Source organism: Coturnix japonica, chromosome 8 (assembly GCF_054131305.1).
Source record: "Coturnix japonica strain WE chromosome 8, WE-NBRP24, whole genome shotgun sequence".
NCBI lineage: Eukaryota > Metazoa > Chordata > Aves > Galliformes > Phasianidae > Coturnix > Coturnix japonica.
Genome location: NC_140670.1, coordinates 22,843,970 through 22,859,486, shown reverse-complemented (window position 1 = coordinate 22,859,486; position 15,517 = coordinate 22,843,970). Strand labels below are relative to the sequence as shown.

The following is a 15,517-nucleotide window of genomic DNA, read 5'->3' as shown; positions in this document are numbered from 1 at the left end:
TTCATAATTCTACAGGGGTTTCAGATCTGAGAGGCAATAAGCCAAAGGCTTTTTACCTTCAAATGCAGTTGTATTCTTTTTGCTTGCTTGCCTTAGAGAGCCTCTTTCTGACCCAGCTGGGATATACAGGAAGTCTACGAAGAACCCAGGTTTCACAGAGAGCCTCTAAATTCTTCCATTGTGGTTGCTCTGTATTGTGTTTTAATGGTTTATCAATTCATAAAATGGCAGAAACTCGGTCTCAAGTTTATTCTGCTTCACAGATTGTCCACCTGCATTTACTACTTCCACATGCAATGGAACTGAAATGGAATGGAAGCAGAAATATGATTCTGTTGTACTCTGCACAGATGGCTCTGTCTCCCTTGTGCACGTGCGTGGCTTTAGAGGATGTTTTCCTCTTCCCATGCAGGGAGGCTGCTGTTCCGTTTCCTGAAGCTGTGAGGTGATAACCAGGGTAGCAGTGGGGCTTTACTGGTCCTGTTTCTTCTTCTTCCGCATGCTCCAGTTACTGGATGTCTTAGAGAAAAGACAGGAGCCTTGACAGGTCTTTTATGTGATGCTGAATATCAGTTAAAAAACAAAGCCCTTCTAATACAGCTCATACCTTGTGCCTGTGAGAACTAGTCATGTCATACTCAGCTATAACACACCTAAGAGTGAGGTTAAATGAAGTAATCAGGGTACCAAGCAAGTCCAGGTCTGTGGCCCTCTAAGTTACTGTAACTGATTGTGGGGGGAATTTCTACATTTTACCTTTTTGTGCCTCTCAGGGCCATGCAAATGGCCAAAGAAATACAGTGGAGAGAATTTTATCCCTTTGGCTTAGGGCTCTGACAGCATGTGGGACTTGTTTAGCATCTTTGTAGCAGGAAGGTGCTGGTGAAGGCCTGGTGAAGTCAGAGCTTAAGAATCCAGACTGGCAAAAGCCAAAAAAAAATCCTGAAATGTAAAGATGAGGCTAAAGAGAAGTTGGAACCATGGACTTGGAAACCTCATCCATTTACTAAAAATAATAATAAAAACAGGAGGCTAAATATGCTATTACTCTGCCTATGCAAACACAGTGAGCTGGATTCATCATTCCACCTCAGCCCTGGTCTTTGTCTGATCCATACCCATGAAGCTGGGAAAACAATAAAATAACTCTCTCTGTGGGTCTCTGTAGTCCGTGCATCCTCAGGGATGTCTGCTGGCTGCCTGAAGGCAGTTGTTTGCTCTTCTTGTGTTTAGTTGTCAGGATTTGGGTAAGAAAGCAGGCTTTCAGCCTGGGTAATTCTTTCCTGAGAGAAAGGCCCGTGCCCATGGAGGTGAATGCAGCAGTGATAGGATTTTCTGAACTGGAAAGGACCCAGCTAGATTCCAGAGTGTGGCAGGATTCACAGCTAGAAGTGAGTTTATTTTCTTTGTATATAGAGTAGATCTGATGTGATAGAGCTGAATAGGCAAGCAGCATTAATCTGGCATTAATCCTGTTGTGTTGCCACTCACAGCTGTAACAAGATCCTCCAAGAAAAGTAGTGGAGGAAGGAAAACGCTCCTCTCCCTTTGTTGTTTTTTCTCTCTGTATGTTTAATTAGACTGCCTCATTTCTTCCTTCCCAGTATCTTGCAGCTCTGCTTTGCTTCCAGCCCTTAGGTACGTGCAACATCTGCCTGCTAGACTCGTGGGTTGTTCTGGCTTTTTCTCAGATACACTTCCCCTGTCGGTAATGGAAAGGTGAGCCCTGCTGAGGGATGTCTGTGAAACCACATCTGCTCTGGAGGAGCCAGACGCCCACAGCTGCACCAGTCCTGCATTCAGGGCTGCTGTGCACCTACCACTAGAGCAGCTCTCCCATTTCCTAGTGTTGTGTGTTTCTACCGAGCACCGTCTCACATTCCCAGGGTGAGAACAGCTCTGGCTCTGAGACTAGCCCTCCCTTGGCCCTGGCCTGGCTTAGCTGCAGTTCCCCAGAGGCCGTTGTGCTGAAAGGTGACATCATGGTATGGCTCCGGTGGTGGACACACCGCGGGTGAAAGGTCTGACTTCATCTCTGTGGGAATTTCTCAGGTCTCACTGAGCTTTTTAGGGTCTCTTGGATGCTGGCAGGCTGGGCAAGGAGCCTGAGCTGTGCTTGCTGGATCTGGAATCAAATACAAACTTTCCAAAAGCTTGAACCTGATCTGAGCCAAGCGCAGGCACAGGTGGTGTGTGTGGGATGAGGCTCTGTGCTCTGATGCTGACCTCTGGGCTTTTTCCTGGCCATGATCTGTATAGAGCAGTAACTGGAGACCCTCACCCTATGTATTCAGGTATGGAAACCTTGGTACATGTGTCTTTTTTTTACATAAAACAATGTACCCGACATCAGCCATGATGCTTCTGGGGCACATGTAGCCTTGCTGATTTAGCCTCGTGGGTGCAGCAAGTGTTCGCTCTGGGCTGTTATCCCTCCAAATTTGTGTCTGGGCCAGCTCTGATTTCCACTCACTGGAGGCTCTTTGGCATTAAAATAATTATGCAAATGGTGAATTGGTGCAGTGCCTGCGCTCCTGTAATTTAGGACACAACCATATGTTGACTTTGTGGATGGCTGCCGTAGTTTGTGCTGTTTCAGTATAAACTCCAGCAGCTAAATGAAGCAGCTGAAATTGCCACCAGCTTTGCAGGAGCTGTGTTGATTCTGACTGAAGTGGAGCAGGGAGTGTTCACATGTTGAGCTCTTCTAGTGGGAAGTTTCCAGCCTGCAAGCTGCGATAGCATCTGAACATGAGGGAGAAGGGGGATCTTTTCCAACTTGTGATTCACTGGAGTACAAACATCCAGTGCTTTAATACAGGGCTTTGAAGACACTGCCATTCTCCAGGATGAAAGGGGCTATCATGATGGTATCTGCATACAAATTGCACCATATTGTTGTTTGTTGCATTCATAAAACTTTTAAGAAAGTATTTACTGTAATTACTTATTAGAAACTAACAGTGCCCTCTGTTATGGGTACAGACTTGTTTCTAGTCAATGCTCTGGGATCTCTGCCAACCGCCTGCCTCTTTGTAGAGGTTCTTATCTTGCTCTCATCGCACTGCTCATTTCAGGCATTTATCTTCCACTCAGCTCATCTGATTATAGGAAACCAAGCATTACCTTCTAAAAAGCCAATTGAAAACTCAGTCACATGAGAGCAACCTGAATTCCCTACCTCTGGGTTTTGTGCCAGCTGGAACTGGATATTTTCCATTGAAAATGAGACATTTGGTGATAAAGTCATGCACGACGATATTTGAATTAATTTGATTGGTTTTGTCTTTGTAGTAGTAGGAAGTTATCTCTTGTTTTGTGCAGGCTGTAAAAAGAGAGCTGTAACTTTAGTTTGCAATAAATTTTCTGCTCTCTGATGTTTAAAATGGAAGTTTCCCAGAGCAAGAATTAAACGATAATTAGCAGCTGATAAAACCCCCTTGACATCCTGCACCTTCCTTCACGCAGCATGAATATTAAGAGCTGCTTGTTGAGCCCAGTTCCTGATTAATATTCTCCAGTTTGTGCAGGAGCTGCAATTTGTTTCCTGCAGGAAGGATTTATTTGAAAATACTTAGTAAGCTGAAAAAAACCCTGCATTTATGAAATGAAAAATTGAACTTCCTTCATAGCTGGAACATCCCAGGGCTGTGCAGTGAGTTCTTTGTAACATCAATGTCAATTACTGTATGTTGTTGATGGCTTGTTTTAAACGTTTTTGGGATGAAGTTTTTGAGTGTCAGCTTCATTTTGTCCCCTTTGAGGTCCGAAACAGGTGTAAATCAGATTATATGTAGCACTTATTTATGGCATTTACTCACAATTTCTGATTGTGATTACAGTGAAATTCTGTAAAGAACTGTAGGAAAACATTCTTACTTGGCAGAGCTTGATCTTGACCCTCTGGTGGGCAGGACAAGCACTGAGGACCGAGATCCTCCCTTTAGTGCTGAGGAACATCTCTGCTTTGTCTGAGCTGTGTCCACATCAGGGACATCTCTCTTTACCAGGGTCTTCTGCCCTGTGCCTGGTCTCTGAGCCGTGCCTTGGGGGATCTCAGTTTTGGGGTGCCATCAAATGCCACGAGAAGCCCAGCCCTGGCTCTGCCAGCACTGAGCGTGGGACAGCTCTGTATTTATCTGATATTTCCTGCTGCCTCCCTACCCCATGCATTTGTGTGACCTCAGGCTCCCACAGGACTGCTGTGTTCCTCCTCCCATGGGATGCTGCTGATCGTTTTGGCAGAGACCCGTTACAAGATCTGAGCATTAAAAAAAAAAAATAAGGCAAAGTAAGCTGATGCAATGTTTGCTCCTTGTGAGAAAGCTGCCGGTCTGGTTCAGGCAGCAGCAGGCAATAACCCCCAAACCCTGATCTCTAAAGGAGGGAAATGTGATAGCTAAGGCTTTTGAGACCTCTGGACCTTGCTTTCAATACTATGCATTTTACAGATCTTTTCTGAGTTCTTGCTAGCCCCTATTCCCTGTTATTTGAAGCGGTGGCTTCCCAGAAGCAATTTGATTTATGCAAATGTGCAAAGAAAATCAATGGCCATTTCAGCCTGTGCACCTGCGTCCCAGTGTGCAGGTTTTGAGCCCATGCATCTCTTGCTTTGCAGAACTCCAGGTTATGATTAAAGGCTTTTCTCGCTCCTGCTGTGATCTTCCTATGAAATAGAAGTCAATGCATCAGTATGCTATCCAATTTATCTTTTGCTGAGCTTGAGGAGAGCTAAGGCTCAAAGAGATTTACTTCCTGCTTTAAATGTGCAACAAAATCCTGACTTGACTGCTAGTCAGTGACAGTTTCCTTCTTGCAGAGCCTGGAGGTCAGGGTTGGGACCATGTCTGCCCAAATGCATTGGCTGGTCCTGAATGTCCCCTTGTACTCAGGGCATTTCTATTGGGATGGATGTGCAGTGCTGACTGCTTACAGTGAGGTCTGCTCCTGTCCAGTCCAGCGCTCAGTTGAGCAGATTTTGAGGATGTGGGTTCTGAAGGGGTAAGACAACGAAGAACCCTCAGATTCAAAATGCCTGGATGGCAGTGGCATGGTTTGTTTCTGGCTTCTGGAGAAAAGATGTGTAAGTAAACAGAAAGCATCAACTCCATTTATACATGAAATATGTTCTCCTATCCTTGTCTCATTCCCTTTGTGAGAACTCAGGGCCAGAATTACAGTATCTGAAGTTGCTTTTGGATCGCAGTCAGCTCCCATCTGTCATGATCTGTTTTTAATCGAATGGGTTTTCCATCTGAAAGTAGCTGTTGGACAGAGAACCAGCAGAAATATTTGTGTTGTGAATTAGCCCGGAGTGAAGCTGCAGCCTGGTTGGTTTTTGTTGTTGTTGCTTTTTTTTTGTTTTTGTATATCAAACACATGGAAAAATATTCTTCAGTGCTGTGTGGCTGATCTGAAGGTTGGCCTCAACAGCTTCCTTCCCAGGCTCTGACCTTTGGCTGTCTGCTTAGGTAAGGTCTTTAAAGGGGACCTGAGATCTTCTGTTACTTGTTCTGGTTACCTCTAATGGAGCAGATCAGCCCTGTTGTCACTGTATAACAAGCAGAGAGGAAAGTGAGACTGCAGGATCTTCATGCTTTCTAGGACATGAGATTGTGCCTTCCTTTCCTGGTAGGAGAAGAGGGGTAAAAACCCCCCAGTGATTCTGATCCTTCAGCATCACTCCAGGAGGTTTTGTGTGACACATCTCATCTTTAGCAATTGCCCAGTATCTGCACCCTGGGAGATGTGCTGGGGTCCTGAGGGAAATGGAGAAGAGGATGATGCTTGTCTGTTCCCAATTGGTGGGGGCAGAGCCCTTCACTCCTGGCAAGAGGGAGAGCTCCCACTGCAGCACAGGGGCTGAGGGAGGAGGGATGCTTTCCTGTTTCCTCTGCCAGATCCTTATCTCACTCCATATGTGAAATGTGGAAATTGCTTTAAAGACCCAGGAGCTGGGCTGGCTGGGATTTCCATTACGCTGGATTCAGGCAGTCACCCTCAGTGGCTCCATCCCATGTTTACTCAAGGCTTGTGGTGTGTCTGTCATCAGGGCAGCAGGACATGCACCTGGCCCCAAGGACAGTGTGTCTGAGCACAGCACTTAGCTCTTGGATTTTCTTTTATATATATATTTAAATTGGAGGTACTAGGGTCAAAAGGAAACATTTGTGCAGAGTATATACATATATTTATGTATGTGTCTGTGTGTGCACTTGTGAATAATTTTTTTATCATGTCTTCTGATGAGTGTTTCCATAAGTTGATTGTACTGGGGCAGTACAAGGGAAATCCTGGGCTTATTCTGGACTTGCACTGCTTTTTCCATGGATGTAAGAGAACTACCTCCCCCTCTCTGGCCTGCTTTACATCACCTCTGAATCAGTCTGATAGGTAGCAGAGGTGCTGAGCTGATATGTGTCATCAGGGTCAGGCTGCTGTAGTGTCTGGATGCATGACAGTGCCTGTGTTATAGATCTGTAATCCCTCAACCCCTTTGAGTTTCCTTTGAATGTCTTGTATGAACCAGAGCCTTGGGAAGGGCCAAGATCACATCTCCAGAAGAGAAGGAAATACTGAAGTCATGGGGTGGGAGATTGGAAGCTCACATTGCGTTGTTGCCTCAGGGCTGGAATAGCTCTGCTGGTTGTGAAGTGGGAAACCACCATGAGCTCTCCTGAGACCTCTGCTGAAAGCTGCAGCAGGGAAATAGCTTTAATTCAGGCTAGTCCTGCACCCAGAGCTGTATTCTTCTCTGTGAACAGGAGTGGCCAGAGAGATGCTGAGTTTACCTGTTCTGATTGATCAGCCTTTGGACATACCCTGCTCTTCAGAACTCATGTCGACTTGTGTTTTCTTTTTCTAGGTCTATATCATCAATGTAACATGGTCAGACCTGACCTCCCAGATCATCTACCGAAGATACAGCAAGTTCTTTGACCTACAGGTAAGTCTGTCTTTTCTTACATAAAATATGATTTCTACTCATGTTTCTAGTCATGTTTCCAGCTGGGATGCTCATACATTTATGTAAAGCTTTGTTCTTGTTTGGACTATTACATGTCATGATCCTTCAGACTTTTCAGACTCCGTCCTTGTAGGATACAAGATGAGTGGGTAGTATGCCCACTTGCATTGTAAAGGCATTTAAAGCTGACATTTTCATGAATAGTTCCTATTGAGGAAGAAATCTAATTTTAAATACTTGAGATGCATTTTAGAGAGGGAGCTACATTTGGGGTCCCCAGAAACTACTTCTCCTGAATTGCTGAAAACAATGGAGCTTTTGCACGCACCCACAGCAATTCAGTAATGGAGATGATGGTGGTAACCTTCTGTTCCTCCTTCTAACCACCTACTCAGCCAGACAGTGTCCTGGCTCCTCTAGTCTGTTCTAAATACCCATTGTGGCTCCCTCGCTTTACATCATGCCTGTGTATTTAGGTTTCATCAAAAACTTTTTGCCACGCAGCTGCTGTGTGAAGTCTCAGGCCAGGAAACCTGGAAATGTAAATTACAAAGTTTCTCTGTGGGCATCAACTGCTTCATTTCTGGTGCCAAGCTGCTGCCATGCACCTGCAGGAGTAGAGAGGGAGAGCTTTCTGGCTGGTGTCCTATTTAGCCATAGCCCAGATCCACTGGTACCTTTGTGTAGGTACCGATAGGCTATAATTGTATAATTTCCTGGGGTTGTAAAAACGTCTGTTTGGGAACAAGTGAAAGCAGAAGCTGGGTTTGACAGATTCCTTAATGTTGGGGGAAATGCAGATTTTGAGCTGCTGCTTGTGATTGGAGCTGAGCTGTGATTAGAATATCAAGCAGCTCCTTACAGCCAGCATTAAGGTTGTACAGAACTTGCTGGGCTGCAGCCTGGGAAGTAACACTGACATAATTTGCTATGACAAATCAGTAAAGAAACAGTTTCTCCCTTGGGTGCCTGGTCACAGATACCTTGGGGAGCACTCGTTTCATCACTCTTCATTGTTGTACTTGGACATCTGAAGTCTCTAGCCAGTCTTAAAAACAATATTATGTTCTTCTGGCTTTTCTAGTGGAAGACTGGATCACTTTTATGGCTGGTCTTGATGTCCAGGTTTGCTGTGTGACTGGAAGGCCAAAGAAGGATGCTCTTAAGCCCCTTTCTACTTATTACTGACCTGAAGCACCAGGCCTGCCAGTATTGCTTTGATGAATCATATGTCTTATGTACAGTGTGCCTGATGTGCTTGATGCACTTCCTAAAGATGATCACAAACATTTGTTATCAACACGTGGCTTGTGCCCAGAACCATTTCTTTCTCTTTTATTTTTCTTTTTGCCCCAGTTCTGTTTTCGTGTGTATGTTCTTCTGGGTCTCCTGGCCTTTCCTGGTAGGTTTGAAAAGTTCCCATCAAGTGTGGAGTTATCAATGGGGTTAGTGTGTTGGACAGGAAATGATGTCTCAATCAGGGAGTGAGCCCTGAAAGGTCCCATTGATAAGTGCAAGGGGGCCTAGCGCCAGTGGAAAACTCCTGCTTGCACAACGCTTCTCCCCCCACGAGAAAATACGACAAGAAAGTAACAAAAATCCCTTTCTTAACCCTTTTCTTTCCTGGAGATGCCTGGCATGGCCACCACTGCATGAGCAGTGACAGCCCTCTGCAGCAGCCTCTTCTTCCCTGGTGGAATGAGGCACTGCAAATTACTGAGACAAGACTTCACCTGGGGTTTCTGTAGTCCTGTCTGCAATCTGTAGGCATGCCACTGTGCCTATCTGTGCCTCAGTTTCCCAACTGTAGTATGGGGACAAAGCCCTTTATTCTCATGGTGCCATAACGTGATTTTAAACTCCCAGAGGTTATTCTTCTTTTTCCTTGCTATTATTTCTTTCCTAAGCTCTTCATGCTGCCAGAGCATCTTCTAGGTGAGGCTATGGAAGCGGGCTGTGGATCTTGAATTGCAGCTTGTATTCACGATTCTAATTTGCAAGTCTGCAGTGGAGGCTAGAAAAATAACTGAAAGATCAGGGCATTTTGGTAAACACTTGTATTTTGAGGTACTGTTGGCTTCTCATGCAGTGGTTCTTGCTCTTTAATAGCTGCTGCTTTAGCACAGCGTATGTGTAAGCAGGCACTGAAAGGCTCAGACAGGAGCTCTGCAACCCTTCTTGCTCCCCGTGCCTAATATTTGGTTAATGACACCCCTCATCTGGTAGACCTGCTTCTGCTGGCCCTTGCTTCAAGCATCTGCAGCAGGGACACTTTCATAGCATTTACAGGAAAGCCCTTCTGGTGTTGTAAAGCAACCATATCAGGGTTTTGCAGCTGAGGATTCCCCGTGTTTGCTGTCTGAAACGTCTGGCCTGTAGTGGTGATCTCCACTGGGCTGCATCTTCCAAACTGATTCCCAGTTGTCTTAAGAGTTGCTGAATGAAGAGTGATGTTTGCAATAGAAAGCCCAGATCAGAACTCTTCATCATGGAAGCAGCTTGAAAGTACTGGACCCGTTCCCAAGGCTTGTGAGGGGCTGAACCTGGCTCTTGGTCATAGGCTGTGCAACTGATGCTGTTGCCATGTGTTTATTGGTGATGAAGTGATCCCTCCAGGTAAGGAGGTGACATAGGATTTGCACGTTCTTGATGGAAGCCTGAACTTCTAGCACTGTGTGCCTAGTTGGACCTTGGTTGTGCAGCTTGGTACCATGCATGGCAGTATGGCCTTGGCAAGCGGTGCTATCACCCTTCTCATGCTGTGGCCCTTCCAGCAAATGCTCAGCCAATTCACAGGCACAGCTCGTATGCAAAACTGCTGGAGGCTGCAGCTTCACTCCCACTGTGCTCATCCCAGAGCTGCACTTCTGTGCTTCCTAAGCCTGCATGTGTCTCATTTTCCCTCAGCTAAAGTGGAGGAACAAGGGCTAACTTGTAATCACGGCTGCAATGCCTGATGTTGGCAGTGACACTGGATAGGACCCATGGGAAAATGTAGGGGGCTGCCTAGGGGCAAAGAGAAGGAATATAAACAATTAATTTCACTATGGTAATTTCAGCATAGCCCACCCTTCACTGAGTGGTTGTCTCTGCAGCAAATGGCTCAGAGCTTTTTGAGAACCTTTCTATTACATTCATTTTTAAATGCAACTTAGTAAATCTTCTTAGGCAGTGTGGGCATCTGCAGGTTGCCCTGTCCCAAGGATTCAAATCCCAGAAACATTTTGTCATGCCATTTCAGCAGTGTATATGTGTGAATTGGTTTTCAAGATAAGTAATAGGGCAGTCAGTGTGGACATATCATGGGATTTTGATGCCATGAAGATGTGGGATGTGCAGAAGCCAAAGCAATGAGCCAAACACCAGCTCTGTGCTCCTCTAATGAGGCCTGGATATCTAAACGTGGAGTTAAATTAGATCATGGTGTTGCTGCACCATTTGATTGTGCAACCCAGGCACATCTACTGTTGAGTGTGGGTCAGATCACAGCAGCTGACTCTGTGGATGCTGGTGTTTCAGTAAATAGGATTGAAAGTATTGAATTAACTCTGTATAGATGAAAGCAGTATGATAAATTGCTTGTCAAGTCCAATTTTCTGTTGTCCTTCACCCTGGGGAGGCATTTGCACCTGAGCATCACGTGGGGGTCAAAACTACCTCTTAATGTAATATATTAAGTGCTGCTTTTTCTTGCATTCTGCTTGGGTTCATGGCTCTCAGCTGTTGTACAGAACAAGGAGTTGTGAGCTGCTCATTGCTGGGAGAGCCACGTGAGCATCTGCCTGTAGAGAGTACTGACCCTTGTGGCACGCTGGTGGGCTCGTTCAAGCACATTCCATGGGCATCAAACAAGGCCTCCCACCATCACTGGCAGCAGAATCCTATTCTGAGCTGGTAGTTCTGGTAGGCAGTGTTCTTATTGTCCCCAAAGGAGCTGAGAAAGGACACTGTTTTCCTGGCATTTCCATCTACAGGTGCAAGGCCTATGTTGTTCTTGCTGGGAAGTGCTTTTGGAGGCTATTAGCAGGATGGGGATTTGCAGTTGTTTGTGTGCATAAATAATTACCCAAAGCACAAGGTGGAAAAGGGTGAGGATGCAGCCATCTCACACTCCCATTGATCATGCTAAGGTGGGAAGCAGCAGCAGGGTTAGCCACTGGCAAACATGCAGAGTGGCTCCTTCCCTGGTCCCTGTCTTTCTCTGCCAGCTGCTCAGTGTCACTTTGGACATTTTGTAGGTAGTGTGACTCCAGCTGAATGCTGCCCCTCTGCTGAGGTTCCAGCAAAGTAAGCAGAGTAAATGTTGCCATACTTCAGAGCCTGGTATCTTAGCTCAAATCCCCAGCAGTGCATCTTGTGTGTTTTATCCAGCAACTCTATACATTGTGGTCTGATTCTGTGCTGTTACTTGCTGCCTGGACTGGATCATCAGCAGAGAAACCAAGCTCTGTGCTCAGATGATTGTGTCTCTGTTGCTCCTGTCAGGATGACTGCATCTTTATGCACTGAGCTGGGAAGGGAGCTTTTCTTACCATAGCAAAATGCAGCTTTCTCCAGGGCAAAACACTGCAGCTGGCTTCAGCGGCATGCACTAACTCCATGCCGTGTTTTTGGCTGTTTGAGAGGCAAACAACAGCCCTGCTGGAGAATGAAAGTCAGGTGGGCAGATAGCAGCCTCTCCACACAATGACCCACACAGATGTTTTGGCTGCAAGGAGACGTCTGAAATGTCACAATTCTGAAAAGGCAAATAAACAGAGCTCTTTTCAAGTATTCGCTTTGTGCATCAGTTAGCAAAAAATTATCTGCCCGATGCCGACTGCTGATCTAAGCAGGTTTCTTCAAAGTGGTGAAGAAAGAGGAACTCACTAGCAGCCAATTAGAGCATTAAAAAAAAGAAATGAAGAATATCAAGAATTTTATTAGGGAGCGGAAAGAGATGTAAGTTGTTTCCAGGCTGACGATAAAACATCAAGAGCTTCATTTGTTATTGCTAGGGCTATCCTGATTGTTTATAGTGCTGTAATGGAGTAACTGAGCTCTGAAGAGCACATTAAACAAAAAAAGTCACTGCATTCTATAATGGTGCTGTTCTTATTCAGGCTGGAGTTCATCTGACTGCTGCTGCTATTGATCCTTCTTCTGTAACGTGTTTTGTACAGACGTGCCTTTTTCTCTTACCTCAAGCTGTATCGAATATTGTAATGTCCACCCAGTTTGTGGCTGGAGTTGTGCCCTTGTCTCACAGGTTACTGTGATTCAAACAGGACCCAGCAGCTTCAGTGAATGGGCAGAGCAAAGGGGGAGTCATCACAGAGCGCTTGTAGATCGATGTCTGCTGTAACCCTGATGGAAATGTTCTCAGCATTAGCTGATTTGGGTTAATTGCCCAAGTGGAGGCCCACAGTTACTAAATCTGCTTGTTCAATTACATCTGCTTTGGTAGGATACATGGCATTTTGCTTTATGATGTTCCTGCTTCTAGCTCTATAGAAGCTGTGGATCGGCAAGCTCAAGCATGTACCAAATCTATCGGTGATGATGAGTACGGGTGAGAACACAGTGGGGCAAGTGAGCGCCGAGTCTGCAAAAGGAGCCTGGCTTGGGCTTGCTGCAGTGCGTGAGGGCACTCAGTGCCATGGGAGGGGAATGAAGGCTGCTCCCTGCATGATACAGCTTGCCCCTTTCATGTGGGAGGGTTGTGTTAGGAAGATTCCCAACCTACTGACAAGTTTTGGGGAGTGTTTGTGTGCGTATGAGGGTGCGTATGGAAACAGGCAGAAAAGCTGGAGGAAAAGGTGGGGTCAAATAGAGCAGAGTAGGAGGTGGGGAGAAGCAGAGTGACAGAGGGTTGGATATAGCTGTGGTGTGAGTGCTTGGTGAAACATAAGGCATAGGGAAAGAAAGGGAACTCCTTGCTCAATGGCATTGCTCCTGCTGGGCTGCAGTCACAGCAGGGAATCCAGGCCCTCTAGTCTCAGTGTGGACCTCCCTCTGCTCTGGGCTATGCTGGTGTTAGACAGGACAGCATGGCCTCAGGATCACTGCTCTCCTGCTCTTAGTGTGGCAGCCTCAGCATCTTAGTCTTGCTGTGGGATCCTCCTGTGGAGCAGGCACCTGGCAGCCATGAGGTTCAGAGCCAGGGTTTGGTTTCAAGGCCCTTCCTGATGGTCTCACAAGGATCACAGAATGGCCTGGGTTGGAAGGGACCTCGAGGATAATGATTTTTCAGCCCCCTGCCACAAGGAAGGGCCATCAATGTCCACATTTAATACTAGACCAGGCTGCCCTGGGCCCTATCCAACCTGGCTTTGAACACCTCCAGGGATGGGGCATATCCACAGCATCATTGGGTTGAGAAATGGAGTTACTCCAGCAGTTGGGATGGATTTGTTTTGACAACAGCTTCCTTAAGGACAGGACTGAAACTGAACCTGCCCTGGGAAAATTCAGAGGAAATCAGAATGTGGCTCTGTCAACATGTCTGGTCCCAAAGGTCAGCGGCAGCTCCTTGGGGAGAAATGGCACATCCTTTTTCCTGGGTTAACACGAGCTGTCCATCTGCTGCTGCTGTCCTTAGTGAGATGTTGGAAGCAGTGAGGCCTGAAGGTGGTACAGAACACCAGGCTGCCAGGATAAACCCCAAACCATTGCTGTTAGTGCTGGTGGTGCGTGCCAGAAGCTGTACTGGTGAGACCAGTTCGGCTCCTGGTAGCAGAGACTCCAGCTGCTCTCCTCAGAAAAAAATAGCCCAGGGGCAAGGTTCCCTTGGAGAAAGAATAAATAAAATGTAGCTGATGTGGTTGTTGAGCTGGGAATGATTGTCTTAGCAGGTTTGAAGGCTGTTTAAATACCGTTTTTTCTTCTAGGGCTCAGCCAATGCCTTAGGATACCAGCTGGCTTGGGGCAGTATCTTTGTCTTCAGTGAATGAATGGAACTGTTTATACTTCTTATTTCCATCATTATTTAAATGTTTGCCTGGCTAAACAATCTGCTCAGCTTCCAGTATTTGTTTCTGAAAAGACGTTTCACGTCAGACAAAGATGAGGGCCATGATGGGAAATGGCAAAGTGCCTGCTGAGCTACAATTGAGGCCACATTCAAAAAACCCACAACAGATAACCTGCAGAGCAGGAGACCAGGTCTGTAGGAATCCTCCCCTTCCAAACTTCTGTACCTGAGTGCTGTTAAGATGTAAACCTGATCCTTTAATGCTGCCCATACTCCATACCCCAGCAGGAGAGGCTAGTCCCTGTAGTACCACCTCAGCCTTCCTCTGTGCACAAAAGAGATCATAAAACCAGGAGCATTCACATGACTGCTATTTACTATGGAGAAGGTCTTGGAGCTGCTGTGTGGGGGTTGTCCTGGACTCTGTGTGGGATGAAGGTTCCTGGAAGCTGCATCTCTGAGGGTTGTGCCTTCTTCCATTCCTTTGCAGCACAAGACCAGGATCCTGGATCCCACCATGGCATCCGTGTCCCTGATGGATGTTGTCTGGGGTCATTGTATCATGTGGGAGTTGTTCCATATGATGCTGATAGTCTCCTAGATGTTTATGTGTGCTTATTTCCCTGGTGTTTTTATCCTATTTGTAGAACCAACAGTATTGAAACATTTCACTATAACATCAAAAAGCTTTTACCTTATCCAACCCAATTAAGTACTAATTTGCTTCTAAAATCTTGTAGGAACATGACATCAAGTCGCACACTGCTCTGAAGAGGTTTTTTTTTCACTCCATCCTTGTCATCTTCTTACATGCTGTGCTCTGCCACCCTGAGTCTCTCTAGAGGGGCTGCGTAATTAGTGAGTGCTCTGATTGCTGAAGGTGATGCGTCACATCTGCTGATTCCCTGCTTTTTGCAGCCTCTGAGCAGAGGTTCAACACTGGCAGGTCTTCGTTAACATTCAGTTTGTAGTTCTTCTTTAGTCAGGCCCCCAACTTGAACCTCCCCTGGCACAGCTTGAGGCCATTACCTCTTGTTGTTGACTTTTTTACTGCATCCTTTTAAATATGCGGTGTGCTACTAGTGATCCCTCCTCTTTCTTAGGGGACATTTTCCAGTTGGCCCACATGCTGTGTGTCTGGCACTGCAGTTAGGCACTTCATAAAGCCTGCTGGTATTTTAAGGCAAAGCATGAAACTGCAGTGAGTTGAGCACTTGACTGTGAAGGGGATGCGTGTGTGTGGATGTATACCAACATATCGCCGATTCCTACTGGCATTACTCAGAATTACTCAACTGTGTGCTGTTAGCCAGCAGGTAAATGTTACTTGTCAGAGAAAAGCCTGGGCCTCTGGGGCTAACAGCAGTGTGGGTTTCAGCCTGGTGGCTCTCTGATGTGTTGAGCAGCTGCAGAGTGATGCACGTGGCTGGTGTGTGATCTGAGGTGGGAGATGGGTTGGGAATTGCTTCTTAGCAATGCTAATATCAGAGATGAGAAAACTGACAGAGCTCAGAAGTGATGTACTCTCTCTGCTTAGCGAGAGCTCAGTGAGATGTGGTTTGTAAAAGGTGTATTGTCTGTGTGTTAGAGAAATGTTC

General features: G+C 46.1%; 1 protein-coding gene across 5 annotated transcripts in view; it reads left to right on the top strand.

Annotated features, from left to right (window-relative positions):
* Positions 1–15,517, top strand: part of SH3PXD2A (SH3 and PX domains 2A) — a 214,801-nt gene that overhangs the window by 28,480 nt on the left and 170,804 nt on the right. For all 5 annotated transcript variants that reach the window (XM_015867111.3, XM_015867109.3, XM_085555250.1 and 2 more), the window contains exon 2: positions 6,866–6,946. In XM_015867111.3, coding sequence (XP_015722597.2) covers positions 6,866–6,946 — 81 coding nt within the window. The remainder of the gene's footprint in view (positions 1–6,865; positions 6,947–15,517) is intronic.